The sequence below is a fragment of the Artemia franciscana genome, chromosome 2 (assembly GCF_032884065.1).
Source record: "Artemia franciscana chromosome 2, ASM3288406v1, whole genome shotgun sequence".
In the NCBI taxonomy this organism is placed as follows: domain Eukaryota; kingdom Metazoa; phylum Arthropoda; class Branchiopoda; order Anostraca; family Artemiidae; genus Artemia; species Artemia franciscana.
This window is the reverse complement of record NC_088864.1, coordinates 21,490,465-21,513,864: the sequence shown is the minus strand read 5'-3', so window position 1 is coordinate 21,513,864 and position 23,400 is coordinate 21,490,465. Positions and strand designations below refer to the sequence as shown.

The 23,400-nt window shown below is 35.7% G+C and overlaps 1 protein-coding gene across 3 annotated transcripts in view; it reads left to right on the top strand.

Moving 5' to 3' along the window:
- Window positions 1–19,827, top strand: part of LOC136038628 (E3 ubiquitin-protein ligase goliath-like) — a 92,716-nt gene extending 72,889 nt beyond the window's left edge. For 2 of the 3 annotated variants that reach the window (XM_065721877.1, XM_065721867.1), the window contains exons 7-9: window positions 2,614–2,802; window positions 15,410–15,500; window positions 19,561–19,827. In XM_065721877.1, the coding sequence (XP_065577949.1) occupies window positions 2,614–2,802; window positions 15,410–15,500; window positions 19,561–19,754 (474 nt within the window). In that variant the 3' untranslated portion in view covers window positions 19,755–19,827. The remainder of the gene's footprint in view (window positions 1–2,613; window positions 2,803–15,409; window positions 15,501–19,560) is intronic. The other variant, XM_065721885.1, reaches the window with a different exon arrangement.
- The last annotated feature ends 3,573 nt before the right edge of the window (window positions 19,828–23,400 follow it).

The following is a 23,400-nucleotide window of genomic DNA, read 5'->3' as shown; positions in this document are numbered from 1 at the left end:
CATGCCTATGAAAAAAAAACAAAAAAAAACAGCAAATGTAAAACAACCAAGTAACACCAAAACAAGCTTATCCTGTTAATATATCCCTCTTTTTAGCAACAATAGGTAAACTAAATATAATAAATTTTACCAAATCACAAATATTAACATATTGCAAAAAACCTGAATGAACTAAACAATTATAGAATTCATCTTATCCATGTGGCTAATAAAAAAAAAAAATCCGCTCAATTAGAAACACAATTCAAAATAAATGGCACTGCAACAACAATTCTCGAACCTTCGAAATTAGTTGAAAATTTCTTTAAATATTTCTAGATAATTCTTTTGATATTTATTTAAAAGTTCGCTATAATGAAAACTAAATTTTTTAAATTGCCAAGTTAATTTATTTGCAGAAAAATCTCTTGATATCAATTTTTGGCTTAAGATTTTACATCTATTTTTAATCAATATAATTACTACAAATCCCTGCATAACGAAGTAACTATGAGAAAAACGCTGAATATGTGATATTTGAGTGTATATTACTTTCAGGGAATGGGAAACTAATCACTTCAAAATCAAAATCATCCGTTTTATTATACATTTTAAAACCTAATTTTTATTATCATAAATATTAATATTTAAATCTAAGAAATGATCTTCATGACCAGCGCCATGACTAAGTTCAAGAATAAGCTCTGATGGATATATATTTTTAGAAATATCAATGAAATCCTTACAACTTAAGACCAAAATATCATCTAAATATCTTTTATTATTTGACAAAACATGTTTTAAATTAATCGGATTATTCTTATCCATCATATATTTATATTCTAGTTGACTTAAAAACAAGTCAGCTATAAATGGGCTGGCATTCCCCCCCCATGGGAATTCCCACAATTTGCTTGTACAAATCACCACCAAATCTTATACAAGTATTGTATAAAACAAATTCTAATAACTCAAAAATCTTATCCAAGCTGTAACATCTCAAGTTAACTGTAGTATTAAAGCAGTTTGTCCATATGGCTTTTTTATTATAACTGTCTATTTTTAAGAACCTTTTACTAGATAAGAGGAAAGATTTCTTTATAACAGTTTTTAAATTATCAAACACTACATTAAGTGATAAATTAGTATACATTGTCGCAAAATCGAAAGACTCAATTCTTTTAGCTGAAACCATTGTTAAAGAATCTATCACCTGCAGTGAATTATTAACACTCCAATATGGATTAAAATTCGAAAAATTTTTAATACCAGAACAATAGGTTTTAAGTTTACTTACAATTTCCTTTAAAATTAAAGAGAGGTCAGTAGCAGCAATGCGGGTTGGACATTTAGCTGCTCCAGCAATAAACCGTGGTTTAGGGGTATTCTTTTGAAATTTTACAGTCCAGTATAGGAAAGGGAACTTTTTATCATTGTCATTTATTTTAATATTAAAATTTTTAAAAAGTATTTCTTCAGTCTTTCCAATTAAATTCTCATCCTCTATATTTACCTTTTCGTAAATATTAGTTGTGCATAACTCCCTTTTTAAGATAACACAATACAGATTCTGACAAAATATGGCAAAATTATTATTAGCTTTATCCACTGGCACAATTACAAATTCATTCTTTAGATTAGCAATTGCTTGTTTAATCTTCGCATTATAAAATAATGATTTAGTGTTACTACTTTTTAAGTTAGAATATGTTTTATTTCTACTAATATTCTACTAATTCTACTAATAATTAAATTCTTCCAACTTTGAAAACTCTCTTTATTTTTATTCTCTTTCTTACACCACTTATCAATAAATAAATCAAAATCAATTTCCAAGCCATCAAGAACACTCGATGGTTTCAGATGATGAGAAATACGGAAATTAGCCCCTGAATCAACAAAATTAAATATAAAGAACAAGTTTTTTCAACTGAAAGTAAGGAGCAACATTAAAACTTACAACCAACAGAAATTATTACGTATATGAGGGGGTTGCCCCCTCCTCAACACCTCGTTCTTTACGCTAATGTTTTGTGGTACTTCATATTATTCTTATTGCTTCTTATTGTTCTAATTAAACGAACCCTGTGTGTCAAGAGTCGTTCTTAAAGAATTGGGACAAAATTCAAACTTTAGCGCAATTTTACCAGGATTGAGCAACTTTAAAATTTTACCAGAATTGAGTTTTACCAGGTTTTGCTATGCATGGGTTGGGTTTATGTAAGGGTGGAGCCAATAGCAATTTCCAGTGTGTAACTGGGCATTGCTTTAATACTAAGACTACTAAAAAAAAAAAAAAACATATCAGTATCCTGCTTTGGCATTATTATCCCTATCACCATATCCACGGTATTGGTCAAAAATAACTAATTTTTATTACTTGAACGTTTGGAGGGTGAGAGCCGCGGTGCCAGAGCTCCCCCTTCCAACTCCTAAGTATTTGCAATTGTAAAATGTTTAAGTAATAGTTTTTTAATTACCCCCCCCAGAAAAAAACAAATTGAAAAAGTCCCATGTACGTGCGAGCCTTGTTACCACTATTTGCCAATTAAGATAAGCCACTAAACCATTAAAGATTGGGCTTAAGCTGAGCCCACCAGGGAACAGTAATTTATTGACAAATAATATTTGTAGTTTGCTGGGAGCCAAGAGAGTATTCTCAACATGGACTTGGATACTCCCATTGTTTCAACAAGACCTGGTAGAAGTGGTCCTGGGGGAAGCAGGAACTTAGCACCAGATGTAATTTCAGTACCTTCTACTCCTCAGTCTCAGCGTGTTCCTTCTCCAATAAGCAGGAGATTAAGACTTCCTATTTCTTCGGTAAGAATTTTGTGTTTAGGCTATAGTTCGTATTCTTGACACGTCTTTATAACGTAATAAGCATTCAGTTAATAAGGTTTTTTCCACCGCCATGAACAGACAAATCTGTTATTCTGCCTGAAAATTATGCTACCAAATAAGCCAAATACAGACACAATAAAATAAAAATAATTATTTTCTCAGAAAACTTACGAATTTGAAAAAGAAAGTATGTCTCTTCTCGTAATTTGGCATAAAGCAATGATAAGGTAAAATAGTGTGAAAGAGGTTGAAGTAAGTGTGAAGTATATTAAAGCAAGTGTAAAGTAGGTTACACAACTATTAGTATTTATTAAGTTGTACATTATTTTTGAACTTTTCAAAGTTTTTCTATGCAAGTCAAAGAGGTGCGCGTAATGGCGGTCGGCACCTGCATTACGTGGCAAACAGGAAAATTGGCATTCCCTGATCCTCTGTTCTCAGCTGTGTGGGATATACATAGTTGGGGGCAAATCACCTTGCGCTTTTCGTGAAATTTTCCATGATTTGATATTTGCAACCGTAAACAGTCATGTGTAGTAGCACAGAGAAAATAACACATCCGTTAGTGTCATGTCATGAAGTAGACATGACATTGCTCAGTACAGGCAATGTTCGCTAAATGTAAGATAAAAATGCAATGTTTACTGCAAAGTAAAGCTTTGTTTTAAGGACTTTGAAAAGGGTAAATAAGAGAGAAATATTTTAAGGGGTTAAAAGAAGGAAAAATCTCTCGAGCTATTTTTCTCTATTTCTAGATAGATTAGAGATGCTACTTTTGCGTAGGAGGTGATATTTCTAGGAAATAAAGGATGTCTCAAAAGGAACCCCAGATTTAAAAAGCCAGCTATTTTCATTTGTTGTTATTGTGTTATATATCGTGAAAGATATATCTCTTTATAAATAATTTTGTGGAGATTCATATATAAGTACGTTTTTTCATTTTAATTTATTTGTGTTTTTCTGCTTGGTTTTGTTATTTTTATTTTCTGTTTTTTTTTCTGTTTGGTTTGTTTTGTTTTTTTCCTATGGCCCGATGGCTTCTTTTAGAAATATAATATACATTCATAATATACATACATATACAATATTTCGCATGCTTTATTATCAGGACTTGTGAAGCGGACAAATAAGAAAGAAATATTTTAAGGGGCTTGAAGAAGAAAAAAAATCTCTTGAGCTATTTTTATCTATTTCTAGATGTAGAGGGGCTACTTTTACGTAGGAAGTAATGTTTCAAGAAAATAAAGGGTGTCTCAAAATGAACGCCAGATTTGAAAAACCCGTCTTTTTCTTTGCTGTTGTTGGCAACATTGTTATGCATGTTTTGTTATCTCTGATCAGTGTGGTTTTGTTTTGATACTGTGCTTTTGTTTTCCAGGTTAATGTTTGTGGTGTAAATTCATAAGTGTGGTGTAAATTTGATTTATAGTAAATTTAAATCCGGCGTTCTTTTTGAGACAATCTTTGTAATAATTAAAAATGTGAAACCCATCAATTCTTGGCACATATTTAAACGTGCCCATCAAGTCAAGTACAATATTAGTGAAGATGAAAAATAGATAAATTATCCCCTAAAGGTATCTCTTTGATTTTAGTGGCTTTAGTTCACGAATAAGTTGTTGTTGTTTTTTTTTTTTTTAGGGGGGGGGGGGGAGAATTCATTCTTCAAAAAAAGGGGGCAGGGCAAATCTGATTTCTCTCAATTTTTTTCCAATGACAACGGATGCATTTACCAAACGTAGGGAAGGGGCAAAATTGGGGCAAAATCCCCTAACCAAACTGATGCTACTCGGTTCTATGTGTTTGAACAAAATGAAGAATAATTATTTTTATTAAGTGTTGGGGTCTATATAATTTACACAGCTTTTCCAAATTTGAGTCATTTGTGCATGTTAACAAATTGCTTCCTCAAAAAGTCCTGCGGTTCACCTCTTAAAAAGTGTATGTGTTAGCCCCCTCCCACCTGCGAAGCATCATTTTTAACCCATTATTCCGACAAACTTCAAACCTCGGCAACAAGCCCCTTTCATATACGGAGTAATTTCCGTCATTTGTGCATGTTAACAAATTGCTTCCTCAAAAAGTCCTGTGGTTCACCTCTTAAAAAGTGTATGTGTTAGCCCCGTCCCACCTGCGAAGCATCATTTTTAACCCATTTGTCCGACAAACTTCAAACCTCGGCAAGAAGGACGAATTGGGTGATAATGAACCCAAACGGTCGTTAGATGCACTAATGTTGGCAACTACAACCTAATAAAGGACGACGGAACCTTTAACCGACATAACCGCGGCCCATAGTAACCAAAAACATAGCCTGAAACACCCAAAAGTGGCATCGGATCGAAAAAAAGAACACTGTTGGTATTACCTTGGCTAAAACCATATACAGGAAACTTACAGTCCAGTGGCTTGAACAAAAAGGAAAATCCCGTGGATTGAACAACAAGGAAAATCACTTATTTTGCATGAGAAGGAATAATGTGTTCTTTTTTTCCTCTTTTACTAGCGGGGCACTGGAATATCATAGAAAGTTATTTAGTGGCTCACTTTAAAGGAAATTGTGACGTGTAGTGCCTTTTGTAATTAACAAAACACAATATTTAACATGAAATCACTTTTTGAAAAAGATTATATCTTCGTATACAATATGATTTGGCCCAAGCCTGAGATGTGTGCAGCTACTCACAAGGACCCATGCTACCATTTGTGCACACCAATAGACCCTGGTGTGTTCTGTGCAGAGTAAATATCAAGGTTTAGTTATTCAGGACCAGGACCAGTCAACATTAAAACAAGCTTTGTAGTAATTTATGTATTTTTTTTAGTTACTTGTGTTTGAGACCAGATGCAGGGTATTCAACCCAACTCAATTCCAAGGACTTTCAGGATTTTAGTGGACATGCTATCAAAAAAAAAAATAGCATAGAAACAAACTATTTAAATTGATTTGGATTATTTATTTGTAAATGCATGATGTATTGTGTAACCAGTGTCAGCAGGTATGCCTGAACTATTTTATTGCACTTAATATTAATTATATTATATATATATATATATATATATATATATATATATATATATATATATATATATATATATATATATATATATATATATATATATATATATATATATATATATATATAATGAAATATTATTTTATAAACTGAAAAATTTCAAGGTGCTACAAGTCACAAATCAACCGTCAAAAAAGCGGGAGAAGTGAGTAAACATTGCGACGATTTCTTTCTTCTAATTCAAGTGAAGAAAAAATAATTTGTCAACCATTTTCTCGGCATTGATCCACCTGCCCATCTAGCTCACTATTTACCACCAGGGGTGTTGATAGTACCGCTGGTTTATAACTATTGTACAAGGGGGCTCTTGGAAGCATAATATCTCATTTTACAAATATTTTCTTATACACCTATTCGCTATGCATGGGTGATTTAAAATTCAAAACCTGCAAATTATTAATCTTGGTTAAAACTTATCAAACAATTCGTGGTAACGAGCTGTAGTAAGGAGCGAACCAGCTCAATAGTAACCAAAACTCAACGGAATTTTGATACTAATAGATACATCAAACGAATTGTATTTTTATGCTGATTTTAAATATATAAGTTTCATCAAATTTAATCGTACCCATACAAAGCTATGAGCCTGAGAAAATTTGCGTTATTTTGGAAAATAGGGAGGAACACCCCTTAAACGTCGTAGTGTCTTAACAAAAATCACATCATCACATTCAGCGTATCAGAGGCCCCTACTGTAGAGGTGTCAAGCGCTTATCTAAAAAATGTGGAATTTTGTATTTTTTGCCAGAAGACCGATCACGGGCGTCTTTATTTGTTTCTTTGTTTTTTGTTTTTTTTTGTTTTTTTTTCCCAGGAGTGATCGTATCGACCCAATGGTCATAAAATGTCGCGAAAGGGCTCATTCTAACGGAAAATAAAAGTCTAGTGCTCTTTCTAAATGGCCAAAAAAATTGGAGGGCACCTAGGCCCCCTCCCACGCTCATTTTTCCCGAAGTCACCGGATTAAAACTTTGAGATAGCCATTTGGTTCAGCATAGTCGAAAAACTGAATAAATATGTCTTTGGGAATAACTTACTCCCCCACAGTCCCCTGGGGAGGAGCTGCAAGTCGCAAACTTTGACCATTGCTTACATTTAGAAATGGTTATTGGGAAGTGTACAGACGTTTTCTGCGGATTTTTTATGGTTGGGGGAGGGGGTCGAGGAGAGGAGGTTTTGTGGGATGATATTTTAATGGAGAATTTATCATAGGAGAAGAGAAATTCCATGAGGGGGGCACAGAATTTCTAGTATTCTTTAAAAAAAACGTTGAAAAAAAACATGAAAATGTTTTTTCAACTGGATGTAAGGAGCAGCATTTAAGCTTAAAACCAACAGAAATGATTACGCATATGAGGAGGTTCATCTCCTCTTAAATACCCCGCTCTTTACGCTAAAGTATTTTTTGTATTTCCAACTAATTATTCTAAGACCTAAAAAAATTTAAGCTTTACTGTAAAGAGCAAGATATTGACGAGTAGGCGAACCCTCTCATATACGTAATAAAAATATACGAATATAGAAGCTCGTTACGTAAGTTAATTCGTAAGTTACGTATATTTATTACTAATAAAAACGTTTTAAAAAAATTAAAAGTTCTAGTTGCCTTTTTAAGTAACCGAAAAATTGGAGGGAAAATAGGCCTCCTACCCCACCCCTTTTTTCTCAAAATCTTCCGACCTAAACTATGAGGAAGCCATTTAGCCACAAAAAAAATATGCAAATTTCCTTTTAATTATTCATGTGGGGAGAGCCAAAATCAAAACATGTATTAATTAAAAAAACGTTCAGCAATTAAATAAAAAACAAGTTTTTTCAACTGAAAGTAAGGAGTGACATTAAAACTTAAAATGAGCAGAAATTATTTCCATATATAAAAGGGGCTGTTCCCTCCTAAGCACCCCGCTCTTTACGCTAAACTTTTTTATTGGTTTAATAAATAGAGTTGTGAGAAAGGGTCAAACTTTAACGTAAAGAGCGGGGCGTTGAGGAGGGAACAGCCCCTTTCATATACGGAATAATTTCCCTTCGCTTTAAGTTTTAATGTCACTCCTTACTTTCAGTTGAAAAAAAACTTGTTTTTTTTTTATTTAATTACAAAGGAAGCTCCTTTGCAGCTTTTAAACAGAGTATTTAACTTGTAGCAAATTAAACGCATGCGCACTTTTTAAGATTTAAACATTATGCTTTCTCCTACATTTAAATATTAGTAAAAAACTATTAGTCTTTCTTATATTCTTGCAACTTTTACAGTATCGACATTTCATTAGCTGCAATGTAATTTAGACCTATTCTATGTTACATTCAGGATTCAGAATCCATCGTCTGAGAGGACGCAGGTTCGAATCCCAGTATACCCAATTGTTTAGTTTGGGCCGGGGGTCAGTGGCGTGACTCTGTAAGCTTAGCTAGAGTCGACCCAGCTCTAAATGGGTACCTGGAGAAATCTGGGGAAGGTTAACAGGAATGGTGTGCGAAAGCACAGGGTGGTTGACCCCCCCCCCCATTGCACTTCCTGGCTGAAGGGCCAAGAAACGGAGATCAGCACCGCCGGTAGGGACTGTAAAGTCTAACGTCGTATCCTTTACCTTTTATGTTACATTCAGCGTAGTTCTACAATGTTTGAAATACCAGAATGGAATTAACTTCTTCCTGAATCAACCCGTATTCAATTACAGAAAGCACAGATTCGTTTTATTTTTTATTCATTTAAACCAAATTGCGATGTCTCATATCATCCCCTAGAACTGTTCAATTAATGGCGATACAAAGAATACAAATCACATCTCCGTTCTCCCTTAGGATCGGAAAAAAATGACAGAAGAACCCCCTTTTCGGGGAATTCCCCCTTTTTCAAACTCAGACAAATGTCATGAGCCAAAATAAGAAGACTTTCAAATGTAAATACAGAATGGAGAATTTCGCTGCATTGTTTATGCGTTTTCTTTTCCCTTTTTATGAATCATAAATGCAGGAACCGACTTAGGAGCCTCAAAGCAAACACCGAAGAGAAAAGCTTTATGCCTGAAAATGGATTTTGAAAGAAAAAACCTTTATTGTATTTCTATTTTCTTTTTTTTTTTAATTGTGGACTCTTTCCCCCAGATTTTGAGATTTTTTGTAACTTCATTTGAAAAAGTCTCTGTTAGTCTTACGATATTCTTTTATCCGTTAATTTTTTATCCAAACCTACTTTTTTGTCAATTAATGCTCGCAATTACAGTTTATAGATTCATTTCTAATTGACTGATTAAGTTCTAATTGAGTTATATAGTTCTCATTTCTAATTGAGTTTTATAGATTAATTAAGATTCACATGTATTTCATTATCGTCTGTTTATTCCCGCAAGAAACCCAATCTAAATGAGTAGCCTTTGTTCAAAATTGAATAAAAAAAAAACAAGTTGTTTTTTACTGAAACTAGGGAGCAGCATTAAACTTAAAAAGAACAGAAATTATTCAGTACGTGAGGGGGGGGGGCTGTCTCCTTCTTAATTCCCCTCTCTTGACGCTATAGTTTGTTAAGAACTTTTTTAAAAAAAAGTTCTGATTCTAATTATGCGGCTTTTGTGTTTAAGGAATCGTTCCTAAAGAATTGAGATAAAAGGTCGAACTTTATCGTAAAAGTGGAATATTGAAAAGGTGGCAACCTCCCTCATATCTAGAACAATTTCTGTTCTTCGTAAGTTTTAACGTTACTCCTTACTTTCAGTAGTCAATTTTCTTTTATTTCTGATCGTTTATTATATAATTCCAGGAAATCTGCCAACCTCCTTAAAAAACATCCCCCATGAAAAATTCATCTTTTTTAAGGTCATGGGAGAATCCCCCTGTGTGGAAAGTATTTCCTGGAAAGCCCTTCCTCTAATGGAAAGTTTCTCCCCTAGAAAATTTCCCCGTGGAGGCTTTCTCCTGATGATAATTCCCCCAAGGAGAATTTCTCCCGTAGGAAATCCCCCCCCCCCTACGGAAAAGTACCCCAGAGAATTCCAACTCCGCTAAAAAATCCCCTGGAAAATTTCCCCGAAGTATCTACACATGTAAAACGGTGTGGCCAACGAGAAAGTAAGACAAATAAAACAGATTTCGTACACAAATTCTTGCACATACCTCGTGTAAAATTTCTCCTGGAAAGCTCATCCCTGGAAACTTCCATCCCAATGGGAAATTCTCCCTGTAGAAAGTCCATCCTAATTAAATCCCCCCCCCCTAAAAAGTGTTGGTATATTTCCCTATAACAAATACTATATATAAACAACGGTCAAATTTCATAGCTTGCAGCCCTTCCTCCGGTGGTTCTGGGGGTCTTGTCGTCTCAAAAGACATAGGTAATGTACCTTTTAACTATATCGAACAAAATGGGTATCTCAGAATTTTGATTAGAAGACTTTTGGGAAAAAAGGGCGTGGGAGGAGGTCTAGTTGCCCTTTTTTGGTCACTTAAAAAGGCCACTTGAAGTTTTAATTTCCGTTTGAATAAGCTCTCTTGCAATGTTGTAGGACCATTGGTTAGATGCGATCACCCCTGAAAAAAAACACGCATCCGCGAATTTTCTTCTCGCAAAAAATACAAAATTCCACATTTTTCCAGATAGGAGTTTGGATAGGAGCAGATAGGATCGGGTTTTCTGATACGCTGAATCTGATGGTGTGATTTTCATTCAGTTTCTTTGACTTTTAGGGGGTGTTTCCCCCTTTTTCGAAAATCTTGAAAATTTTCTCAGGCCCCCCTTTTCGAAAACCTTTGATGGGTAACACTAAACTTAACGAATATTATATATTTAGAATCAGCATAATAAGCCATTTTTTTTATATTATCTGCTGATATTACAATTCCGTTTTTTAGAGTTTCGGTCACTATTGAGCCGCATCTCTCCTTAATTACTAGCCTAAAATCTTGGAAAACGCTTAGAGTGGAGGGATCGGGATGCAACTCGGTGGGAAAAATAAGCACAAGTCCTAGATACGTGATTGGCATAGCCAAAACGGATCCGCTCTCTTTGGGGGAGTGGGGGGGGAGGGTTAATTCTAAAAAATAGAAAAAATGAGGTATTTTAAACTTAGGAAGGAGTAATCAGATCTCATTGAAATTTCGTATTTAGAAGGACCTCGTAAGTCGAATCTCATGTTAAATCCCGACCGGATCTAGTGTCATTGGGGGGGGGGGAATCTTGGAAAACGCTTAAAGCGGAGAGATCAGGATGAAACTTGGTGGGAAGAATAAGCTCAAGTCTAAGATATGTGACGGAAATAACCGGACCGGATCTGCTCTCTTTGGTGGAGTTGGGGGGGGATTAATCCTGAAAAATTAGAAAAAAGAGGTATTTGTAACTTACGAACGGGTGATCAGATCTTAATGAAATTTGATCTTTAGAAGGATCTTGTGCTTTAGAATTCTCATTTTAAATCCCGACCAGATCCGGCGACATTCGGGGGGAGTTGGAGGGGGAAACCAGAAATCTTGGAAACCAAAAATCTTGGAAAACGCTTAGAGTGGAGAGATCGGGATGAAACCTGATGGGAAGAATAAGCACAAGTTATATATGCGTGATTGACATAATTGGAACGGATCCGTTCTCTTTAGGGAAGCTGGGGGTTGTTAATTTGGAAAAAATGAGAACAATTGAGGTATTTTAACTTAAGAACGGGTGACTGGATCTTAATGAAATTTGATATGTAGAAGAAACTCATGTCTCAGAGCTCTTGTTTCAAATCCTGACCAGATCTGTGGACATTGGAGGGAGTTGGAGGGGGAAACCGGAAATCTTGAATGCCTATTATTGTCGTAGATACATGATTGACGTAAACGGACTGGATCCACTCTCTTTGGGTGAGTTAGGGTGTGGGGTTCAATGCTTTAGGGAGTTTGGTACTTCTGGACGTGCTAGGACGATGAAAATTGGTAGACGTGTCAGGGAGCTGCACAACGTGACTTGATAAAGTCTTTTTCCCCGATAGAACATCTGCGGGGCTGAAGGGAGAGGAAAAATTAGAAAAATTGAGGTATTTTTAACTTACGAGTGGGTGATCGGATCTTAATGAATTTTAATATTTAGAAGGACCTTGTGACTCAGAGCTCTTGTTTTAAATCTCGGCCGGCATTAAGCCTCTGATTTTTCTTTTAAAGCAATCTATTGATTCTTAGAATTTTGCCAGAGCTCATACCATATGAGCTCTTGGCTCTTGCGACCTCGTCACAAGTGTCATATGAGCTCTTAGGTCTTGTTTATCTAAAGTCAAAGCTCAGCTTGCTATTCTCCGTACCAAAGACATTTAAAGGTATCTGAAAAAGAGGATAATAAATTTAATTTTAGTTTTCAGTAAAATCAATAAGGTAGTGTCAATAGGGTAATAGTGCCTTCTTTTATACCGGGTACAAGTGGGATTATTTCTTGCCAAAGGCATAACGCTTGGAAAATAGAAGTCAATCATTTGTATAAAATAAAATGAAGGACAAATCTTGATTTATGTCTGATCGTCATCTCCCCTACAAAAACGAAAAATGCAAAGTTTCAACAATTAAACATTTATTTTTGCTAGAAATTATCGGTGATTGCCTTATTTGCAGCAATTGGACACTGTACGCCATCCAGTGTCAAAAGACACTGGAATGTTGTTGTGTTGTTTAGTCGACGTTTGAGCGAATCAACTGCTCATATACGTGCGATCCTCTTTTAAAACATGGGCTTAGTGAAGCCATGTCACTTTGAAAAACACGCAAATAAAATTTTGGCACAGGCCATGTCAACACTTAGGATATCTTGGGAGAGTTGTAGGACATTGTATAGAGTGTTCTTGCTTAAATCACTGGCACTTGTATGTAATGTATATCACATCTCTATTCTGCTATTATTGCTTAAAAGATGTATTAAAAGAAACATACTCAAATTTGAATAAAGGCTAACATACCAGAAAAAATAAATAAATAAAAAGGTCGATACAGTAAAAAAGAAGTCATTACAGTTACTACAATTAAAACATCTATAAAAGGAAACGTAAAGACGAAGTAAGAAGGTTAATACAATGGATATAAAAGTCAATACATTATAACTTAAAAGATAAGAGAATGTTATGTAGATTACAACTTTTTATATACCTAGTCAACAACAACATAGTTTTTCTATGGACCCACTTTGGGGACTTAGCCTGACCTAGGATTGTTCTCATTGTAAATGCACAAAAATACTTTATAATTTGGTTTCTATACATATTTCTTTTTACTTCATATTTTGTGCACTTCATGAGAATATGCCTAACATCATCATACTCATTACAAATATTACAAAAGGGCAAGCTAACTCTTCCCCATTTATGTAAAACTGAACAGGTTTTGGCATAACATGTCATCAATCTAAAAACAGTAACAGCAATAGATCTAATATCATGTACAAGTCCATCAAGAGGTGCCTTACAGTCTTAAAGTTCCAAAAAAGGAACTGGAATTAGCAAGCTGTTGTCCTGACCAGCGTTGTCAACTCTTTGAAATGAAATGTATTAGTTGTCCGACTAAAATTGTATCGCAAGAAATTTATTTTTACCTTCTCAACAGCAGAGTAGAAATTTGCCGACACAGAAAGAACATGTTCGATAAACTAGAACTGAACAGATATCCAAGTTAGAAATGAGTAAAGAAAACCAAAATGTTCAACAAATTTTGTTTTGTACCACAAAATTTGCAAACGTTCCAATTTTACGTTCCAATTTTCCATTCCAATTTTACTGCATTAAGAACGCTGACCCTGACTAAATACTTTCGGGGCCCAAAATTAAGAAGCTGCCATTTTGAGCTTAGATCCAGAGGAGTATCGACCCAGATGTCGAAGGCCCAATTTTGGCGAGAACCATAACTGCTAAAGTCAATCAATCTAAATGAAGAATTCATCTTATTTTTTTTTGTATAAGATTCAAGGTATCGTCAGTTGAAACCAATGCTGATGAAAAAGTCATAAAATTAGTCAAAAATACGAAATCAGTCAGTTCAGAGCTGTATAAACCTCTACTGTTTTGCTTAAGATTTATATCACTATTAATTTGACATAAAATCAGTCAGTTTAGAAGTATAGATTCATCTACCTTTTTGTGTAAGATTTGTGTCACTGTTAGTTTGACATAAAACCAGTCAGAGATAGTAAAACCAGTCAGTTTAGAATTATAGATTTATTTATTTATTATATTTATTTATTATAGATATAGATAGATTTATTTGTCATAAAATCAGTCAAAGATGGTAAAATGAGTTAGTCTAGAATCACAGTTTCATGTGATTTTTTGTGCAAGGTTTTGTAACACTACTAATCTATTATTGATATCCTTGGTATTTAGATAATAGCTTTAGTTTTTTCTTTTTTTTTACAGCTGAGAAAAACTTATTGAAAGTTATTTATGACATTTTTAATTACCGATTTCATTTTGATTGGATACAAGGATTTGGTATTTTTGTCTGTTATAGCTGTTGTCAGTGAAAATGTATCTTACTAGCTTTATAAGTGGTTGAGTCGCATTGTAGACACGAATTCTCCAGCAATAAAACTGTTTCATAAGTAGTGGTAAGGGCGGATTATAAGATGGTGAATAAATTATTCGCAGACGCGTAAAAAAAGATCTTTTTTTTTGGCTCAGTGTAAACCAAAGTAAGAAACTAAAAAAAAAGCACAGAGAAAAGAAAAAGTGGTTCTTTTATTTCGGTTTTTCATTTTTGATTATGGTTTTTCTGAGGAATACTAGATGCTGCTAATGGACAATTAGAGGACTTGAATGTGCGTAGGGTGTTTTGTTTTAGTCTCAGAACGCATGTCGTTTCCAGAGTATGCCCTTGGGAAACTTTGTGAAACTTGGCCTAACAAGCGATCTGTAAGAGCTCCTAACTAATCGGACAATCAACATCAAGCGTCGCATTACCTACCATACAAAAATCTAGATTACATTTCATCTTGTTTAGGTCACTTTTATCATCAGGAAAGATGGTGGTACCTTTAATAAGGGTTTGAAGCCGGTACCTTGATGGACTTTTCGTTTTCAGATTTTGCATTATAGAACTAAGTAGTTTGTATTCTTGTTTGAACATTTTTATATTTTTGATCAGAACTTTTCAGGGATTTGTGTTTAAAAAATTTCGAAGCAGAAAGCCAAATATTTGCTACTTAAAAGAACAATTTATCAGAATGCAGACTGAAGTAAATATGGAGAATAATAGGGAATATGGGTACCCATAAGCTGAATTTTAGGGGGGCTTACCTGGTCTAATCATCACTTCCTATGCTGTACAATAGAAATCTCAAAACGAAAATATAAAAATATAAGAAAATATCATTCAGCCGAGGGGGCTTGAGCCCCCCCCCCCATACAGGCGTCCATGATAGGGACTTTTTTTTTTAATGGATTGCTTCTTGTGCATCAGTTTTACTTGCTTATAACTTGTTTGAGCCCTAATTGAATTTTCGAATCCAATTGTGGACATAGGCTCGGTCAAGTACATTCATCAGAACCAATCGACCTAATGGTATTTTTCAGGAAGGAAGATGGACTTGGGGCCGTGGATTTATTTGGAGTCGGCAAGGGAATGCCAATGGTGAAGATCAAAGAAATGATCGGCCTGTTTCAGGTTTGAATCTATTATTTCACATACGATGTTTTACGTAGCTAGGTTCTTACGGTAGCCCTATATGAGCAGCTGATTGAAAAACAATATTCTTCAAATATTTGAAGCTAAAAATGCCACGGACATCGAAACAAAACCACTTTTAGCTTCCTGGACCCATCGTTGGTCTATTCATGCCTGAAAACCGTAATTTTCCAAGATTTTCTGTTTGGTTGTTTTAAAATTACGAAGTTTCTAGGGCAGCATGGGCTTATTTTGCTATGGGGTAGGGGGCTGGGGTGGGTGGTTCCACTCCCAGACCTTGGTTTGCCCCCTCACCTGAGCTTCCCCCTCCCCCCGAGCCGAAACTTAATTTCTTCAAAAATCTTGTTAAAACTGACATAATCCTGCATAATTCAAAGCTCAACAGAAACGAATCAGTTTACTTTAGTACATATTTAGATTTATAGTAGTAGAAAGTACCTTTTTAGTACTATATAGTACTTCAATCGTACCAAATGGCTCATTTTTTCAGTTTTTACTGTCATTTTCACTTGAATATTGGCTCCAACTTTGTCCCCCCCCTCCCAGAATTTTGACGAAATTGCGCCACTATAGGGCAGTACCACATTTTCATCAGTGTTATCACCTTGAAGCGTGGAAATAAATAAGCGACATTGATTAGTTACTCGGAAACTTTTCAACACTTTTCATCCTTAAAAATTCAAACATTAACAATATGTGGATTCTCAAGGACATCTACGCCTTCAAAAGTATTTGTTTACTCCTAAGCTGCTGATGCCGTATGCTCTTAGCTTATTCAGTGCTCATTTTCCAACCTTGTCTTCTTTTTTCACATTTAACACCCACAACTTCAAAAACTACTGAAACTGCACGTGGAGTTTCAAAACTGCAAACAGTACTCAAACTACACTTGGAGGTTTATTTTTCGCTAATATTCAATTCTCAAATTTTTTCAAATTTTTTAAGATATTTGTTTAAGCCGCTTTACCAATTCAAACAATCGGATTTTATTCTCACTGTCCTTTGTACTCTTTGCAGCTATAGCACAGATTATCTATTAGTCTTCATCGATTATCTATGTAAGCATCAGCAATCTGTGGCTATAGAGCGCAAGAAGTAAAGAGCTTTTAGCACTATCATCACATGCCGCATAGTGGTTACTAGTGGGAAAAAAAAAAAAATATCAGGCAGTATTGAGGCAACGGAAATTGTCAGGGTGGGTGGGTTACCGGATTTGATCCCCCCCCCCACTTCCTTCTGAAATATTTCTCCGCTTCGTAAGCTATTGAAAAAAGCTACTTCAAAATGAAAAATATAAGTGAAAAAAAGACTAAAGTATTTCTCCGAATTGCAAATTGGCCATAGAAATGTAGGTAAAAACGCCCATAACTGCCTTTCCCTGAAAAAAGTCCTTTTCGTAACCCCCACCCCCAAACAAAATTCTTTCCTTAATCCATCTCCAAAAAATAAAAACCTTGACACGACCCTCGTCAATGTGGTACTGGGACTCGATAACATTGGTATTTCTTCTTAGGATCAGCTTTAGTGTTCAGTTTTATTAGCTATACTGGATTGGACATTTGCTTAAAAACCTTTTAGTTAAAATTTAGTTAAAATATACAGTTAATGTTTATTTATTAACATATCAATAATGACAGAAAAAATATGAAATTGCACTCCAATTCCACAGTTTGTCTTGCTTTGTGTAGCGTTTTTGACACTATACTGAATTTGGTTTAGAATATGTACTTAGCAACCAGTATACTTACTACATGTGTAATTATTTTTTTTTTCCTGTTTCCTTTTTCGTTGCTTGGATTTTTTATCTATTTGTTTTATTTTCTTGCGTTTAGATATTTATTTTATCTTTTTTTTTGTTGATGATGGACTCTGGACTCTGGCCTTTCCTGGATTCCAGTTAAATGTTGTACCTATTATCACTGTGTGTTTTCATTCACTTTAATTATAAGTAGAAAGGCACCGTAGTACAGGTATACTAATCAAACTTTTTTGTTTACTTCATGCCTAGACACAAGAAGGAGAAACAGGGAGAACCCGCCAAAATTGGTCCAAAACCCCTGCCTGAGATCGGTGAAAAGAGCCTCATTAAAAGGGATACAAACATTTATTCTCTTGTGTTTTCGGACAGCTTCCCTTCTCGTCCCAGCCTAGATGAATAGCTTCTATCTACAGTATAAATACATACGAACAGTAGCGAAAAGTCCTATACTCTCCATTGAAGATTCTTGAAATAGAAATAAAACCTCATGAGTTAAACCATTCTTCATGACCCCGGCTTCGCGCACGCGCAATGATAAATGTTTAGCGCATAACGACGAGAAACTATTGCACTGACAGTCTGGGAACTTCCCAAACAGCGCGCTATGGATATGTATCATATTTGGAGAAACTTTGCTACTGTTCGTATATACATTTATACTGTGCTTCTATCCCTGGGAGTTTCTGATGTTTATACTTCTGAAACGATCAGTCAAAACCACTCTTTCTCTTTGAGTATGCTTTCCTAAAAAAATATAGATGGTGCTATATAAATGTAAATGACAAAATGCCAAAGCTCTAGATGGTAACGAATACGGCATTGCACTTTACAGTCCCTACCGGTGGTTGCTGATCTCCGTTTTACGGCCCTTCAGCCAGGAAGTGCAATAGAGTGTTGGGGTCAGCCATCCCGCGCATTCATACACCCTTCCTGTTTACATTCCCCAAACTTCTCCAGGTACCCATTTAGAGCTGGGTCGACCCTGGCTGAACTTACAGAGTCACGCCACTGAACCTCGTTTCAAACTAAAGAACCATCGAATCATAACCATAAAGAACCAAATCGAACCCCTGTCCTCACGGACAGCGGATTCCAAGTCTAGCGTGCCTAACACTCGGCTAGGAAGGCCCTAGGACGGCTGTAGATGGAACTACGAAATGGAAATTTCTTTTAAAACTAAAATTTGTGAATGCTAGTTTTTATATGGAAAATAAAAAACCAAATTGACAGGGTTTTCCATTAGAAAGTGTATTTTTGTCCCGGCGCGATTGCATATTATGCTATGAATTAACCAAAATATAAACGATACGTTGAAGAAACTTTGGGAAATTATGACTAGATATTGAGCTTCACCGCCACACTCTTGAGTTCTATCAAATTTATACTGTTAGGTTACGGTTTTATATGCATTTCAAAATCCTGTGGATGGTGAAGCTAATGCCAAAGGGTCCAAAGACCCACACTCCATGTAATTCTTTTTTTTTAGTATTTGTGTTGGTTATGTAAAATCGGGAATTCTTCATCCATCTCTCTAACATATTTAAATAGTAATGTGTACAAACTTCTCGAAAAGCTATAATTTGGCATAAAACTGTCAAAACCTATTTTTTTAACTTCGCATTTTTATTTTAGCTTTTATGTCTCTGTTTTACTACTTTGATACATTGAAGCTCTTTCTGCCCTCACTTCTACCATGTACTCTTTGCTTGTTCCTCTTCTAGTCAATTTTGTTCGATAAATATTTTTTAATTAAAACCGTGTAGTTGGGGGAATCAAGGCATTGCTAATTTTAAAAAGAGCCTGGACAGATAGTCCGAGTGAGTGAGAGGCAAAATCTGGCGCAAGTTGTTTTAGGATTGTATAAAAATGATGTCATTTCACTTGTTGATAGATAAGTCTGTCATCCATCTATCCATATATCATTTCTACGGCAGAACTAAGGTAGATAGTCATAGAACTAAGGAATGAAAGATCGGATTGATTTTGGGCTATCGCGCGACGGACAATTTCCAATGGATTTGTATGAAAAATGGGGGACTGAATTTGCTTGAACTCACAGGCGAACAAGTGACCTGAGCCTAATAGGCTTAACAACTTGCAGTCTAAGGGTCTCCTATATCCAAGTCCCCTGGATTCGCAGGCGAACGGTGAAGCCTATAGTTTTCCAAGTGTTTAGTTATATGACACGGGTAAACAGCGGGAGTAAGTATGATTCTCTTATTGGAAAAATACTTGTATGTTAGCTTCTGGAATGACACGACCAATATCTCTTTTTTTCAGGGGACTGTCAGCGACCAGACATTCAAGGCACATCAACAGTGGCACCATTCAGCACTGTCAATTTAGTAATTCCAACAATATCAGTAATAGACACATCGTGCCATTTAACAGACACCTCCGTTATCGCTCCTGCTGCTACCCATACCCCTAGTCTGACACCCATAAGTAAAAATATGGCTGTTCGTACTCTTTAGTGCTTGCGATACCTGGTTTATTTTTGTATTCGAAACATTCTGAGATTATAGATCGTATTTCTTTATTCATAAATCAGTTTGATGATATTGTAATACACGTTGTATTAGGAATCATGGCTTTGGTTAGGAGGAGGGAGAGGGGACAGAATCCGTCCGCCAAGAAACCAATTACACTCTAAAAAAATCCTCAAAATCGAATTAAGGGCCGGTTTTACAAGTGAATGTCCTCCCAGAAAAACACATAGGTACGATCATGCTCGTAATAATAGCTGCAAGGGTTTATGTTAAAACGTGTCTCAGTAAACTAGACTGGCTGTTGTGTTGTCAGCATTTTAAAGATACCACGTATCGAGGAAATTAAGATACACTTTGTTAGTAACTTTTATCAGTTCTTAAGATGGATATGACCTTTTTAATACGGAATAAGATTGTTTGAATTCTCAACTGCCTAATTAAACTAGAAAAGTACAGATCAAGAAATCGTACCTTTTGACAACGCTATCCACTAAAACCACTTAAAAGTCCTATTTGGGCCCACAACTTAATTATTATTGATAATAATTGTTTGTTGTCATTTTTGTTCCAGGGCAACGAAAAACAGAACACTACAGGTGATTTTTATCAACAGAAGCAAAGTAACGAAAGTAATAGCGAATAATTAATGATATGTTGATTTCATTAGCACACCTTTAGTCTCTAATTTGGGATTGCTTTTAATTGACAAGAGTTGTTTGTATTCTGAAAAAAAGGTAATGACTATTATAGCACTGTTTCAGTGTTGCCAATGCTTGAAGATATATTGTATCACTTTGATGATCAAATTTGTGGCACAGTTATAGCAGTTTCCGTTTCTCTGGCAAAAACACTGGAATAAACAGAAAAGCAGGCAACCCCCTTTCAGAAACCAATTTTAAGCACCGTTTCCTCATGTGATGATTAGCCTGAAATTTGTGGAGATTTATTTTTATGTCGAGTTTGTGTGTGAAAAACATTCCCCTTGGCTTGCTTCTATCCCTTAAAACTTACTGGAGAAGTTCAAAAATTTCTAAAAATTGAAACATGACCTGGCGAATACAATCAAGATGAGTACAATACAACGCTGCGCTGCTTTATAAAGCAGTGCAACACTGCATATTCAACTATGTGTCATGTATTATCAACTCTGGAGTTCTGCAAGGGAAAATCCTTAGATTGCTCCAAGCTGCAATTTAAGGTAATAGGACATTTACATTACTAGTAACACAAGTCGACTCTCTGGAATGAAATAGGGAATATTAACTAGCGACTCTCAGTTCAGCTGTAATACTATCTATGCTTCCTTGATTAGAATGAAACACCCTAATACTACTTACTATTTTTCATATCCGCCGTTCTATTGGTTTCTACGAATCCTTGTCTTAACTTGTGTAGAGCGTAACTACTAAGGATACCCGCCAGGCGGGCTCAGAAAATGCGACCCTCCTATCCAGTTCAATGAACAATCTACGCCCCAACCGTTTCAATTCTGCTTTGGAGCTATTTTTATTTAACAGATAAGAAAAACAAACTGAACATCGTTATGAATTGACAACAGTAATAATAGCAGCAATGAAACATTAAAAAAAAATTACTATTGATAGCTTAGTCATTTAGAAATACATTAAATGACACAAATTGTCTATAAATAACTCTACTTTTATTCAGTCAAGGCGTAAATAATAACCAAATATTAGTGGTGTCAATTGATTTTTAAAAATTCAAAGACTTTTTTTGTATTTTCATCGACAAATGTTTTATTTGGTATGTTCACAGGAACAAGAGCTAAGAGCTCATATGGCACTTGTGACGAGGCATGAAGAGCTAAGAGCCAAGAGATCACATGGTATGAGCTCTAACAAAATTCTATGAATCCACAGATTGATTTAAAAGGAAAATAAGAGGCTTAATGCCGGTCAGGATTTAAAATAAGAGCTCTGAGTCACGATGTCCTTCTAAATATCAAAATTCATTAAGATCCGATCACGCACTCGTATGTTATAAATGATTAATTTTTTCTAATTTTTCCTCTCCCTTTAGCCCCCCAGATGGTCGAATCTACGAAAACGATTTTATCAAGTCAATTTGTGCAGCTCAATGAAACGCCCACGAATTTTCATCGTCCTAGCACGTCCAGAAGCACCAAACTCGCCAAATCACTGAACCCCTCCCCCCAACTCCCCCAAAGAGAGCGAATCCAGTACGGTTCCGTCAATCACGTATCAAGGACATTTGCTTATTCTATCCACCAAGCTTCATCCCGATTCCTCCACTCAAAGTTTTTTCCAAGATATCCCCCTCCAACTCCCACCAATGTCAAAAGATCTGGTCGGGATTTGAAGTAAGAGCTCTGAGAAATGAATTCCTTCTAAATATAAAATTTCATTAAGGTCCGATCACCTATACGTAAGATAAAAATACCCCAATTTTCACGTTTTCCAAGAATTCCAGTTTCCCCCTCCAATCCCCCCAGTGTCACATGATCTGGTCGGAATTTAAAATTAGAGCTTTGAATCACAAGATCCTTCTAAATATCAAATTTTATAAGATCTGGTCACCCTTTCGTAAGTTACAAATACATCAATTTTAAATTCAATTTTCAATAGAGCGGATCCATTCCGGTTATCTCAATCGTGTATCTAGGACTTGTGCATATTTTTCCCACCAAGTTTCATCCCGATCCCTCCACTCTAAGTGTTTTCCAAGTTTTAGGTTTCCCCCTCCCAACTCCCCCTTAATGTCACCGGATCCGGCCGGGATTTAAAATAAGAGCTCTGAGACACGATATCCTTCTAAATATCAAATTTCATTGAGATCCATTCACCCGTTCGTAAGTTAAAAATACCTCATTTTTTCTAATTTTTTAGAATCACCCCCCCCCCCCCCCCCAACTACCCCAAAGAGAGCAGATCCGTTCCGGTTATGTAAATCATGTATCTAGGACTTGTTATTTTTCCCACCAAGTTTCATCCCGATCCCTCCACTCTAAGTGTTTTCCAAGTTTTAGGTTTTCCCCTCCCAACTCCCCCCCCCAATGTCACCAGATCTCGTCGGGATTTAAAATAAGAGCTCTATCCTTCTAAATATCAAATTTCATTGAGATCCGATCACCCGTTCGTAAGCTAAACATACCTCATTTTTTTTAGTTTTCTCAGAATTAACCCCCCGTAACCCTCGTAAGTTGAAAATACCTCACGTTTTCTAATTTTCAGAATTAAACCTCCCCCCCCCAATAGAGTGGATCCGTTCCAATTATGTAAATCACGTATCTAAGACTTCTGCTTATTTTTCCCACCAAGTTTCATCCCGATCCCTCTAATCTAAGTGTTTTTCATCATTTTAGGTTCCCTTACCCCAAACTCCCCCCAATGTCACCAGATCCGGTTGTGACTAAAAATAAGAGCTTTGAGACACGATATCCTTCTAAATATCAAATTTCATTGAGATCCGATCAACCGTTCGCAAGTTAAAAATACCTCATTTTTTCTATTTTTTCAGAATTAACCCCCCCCCCCCAACTACCCCAAAGAGAGCGGATCCATTCCGGTTATATCAATCATGTATCTAGGACTTGTGCATATTTTTCCCACCAAGTTTCATTACGATCCCTCCACTCTAAGTATTTTCCAAG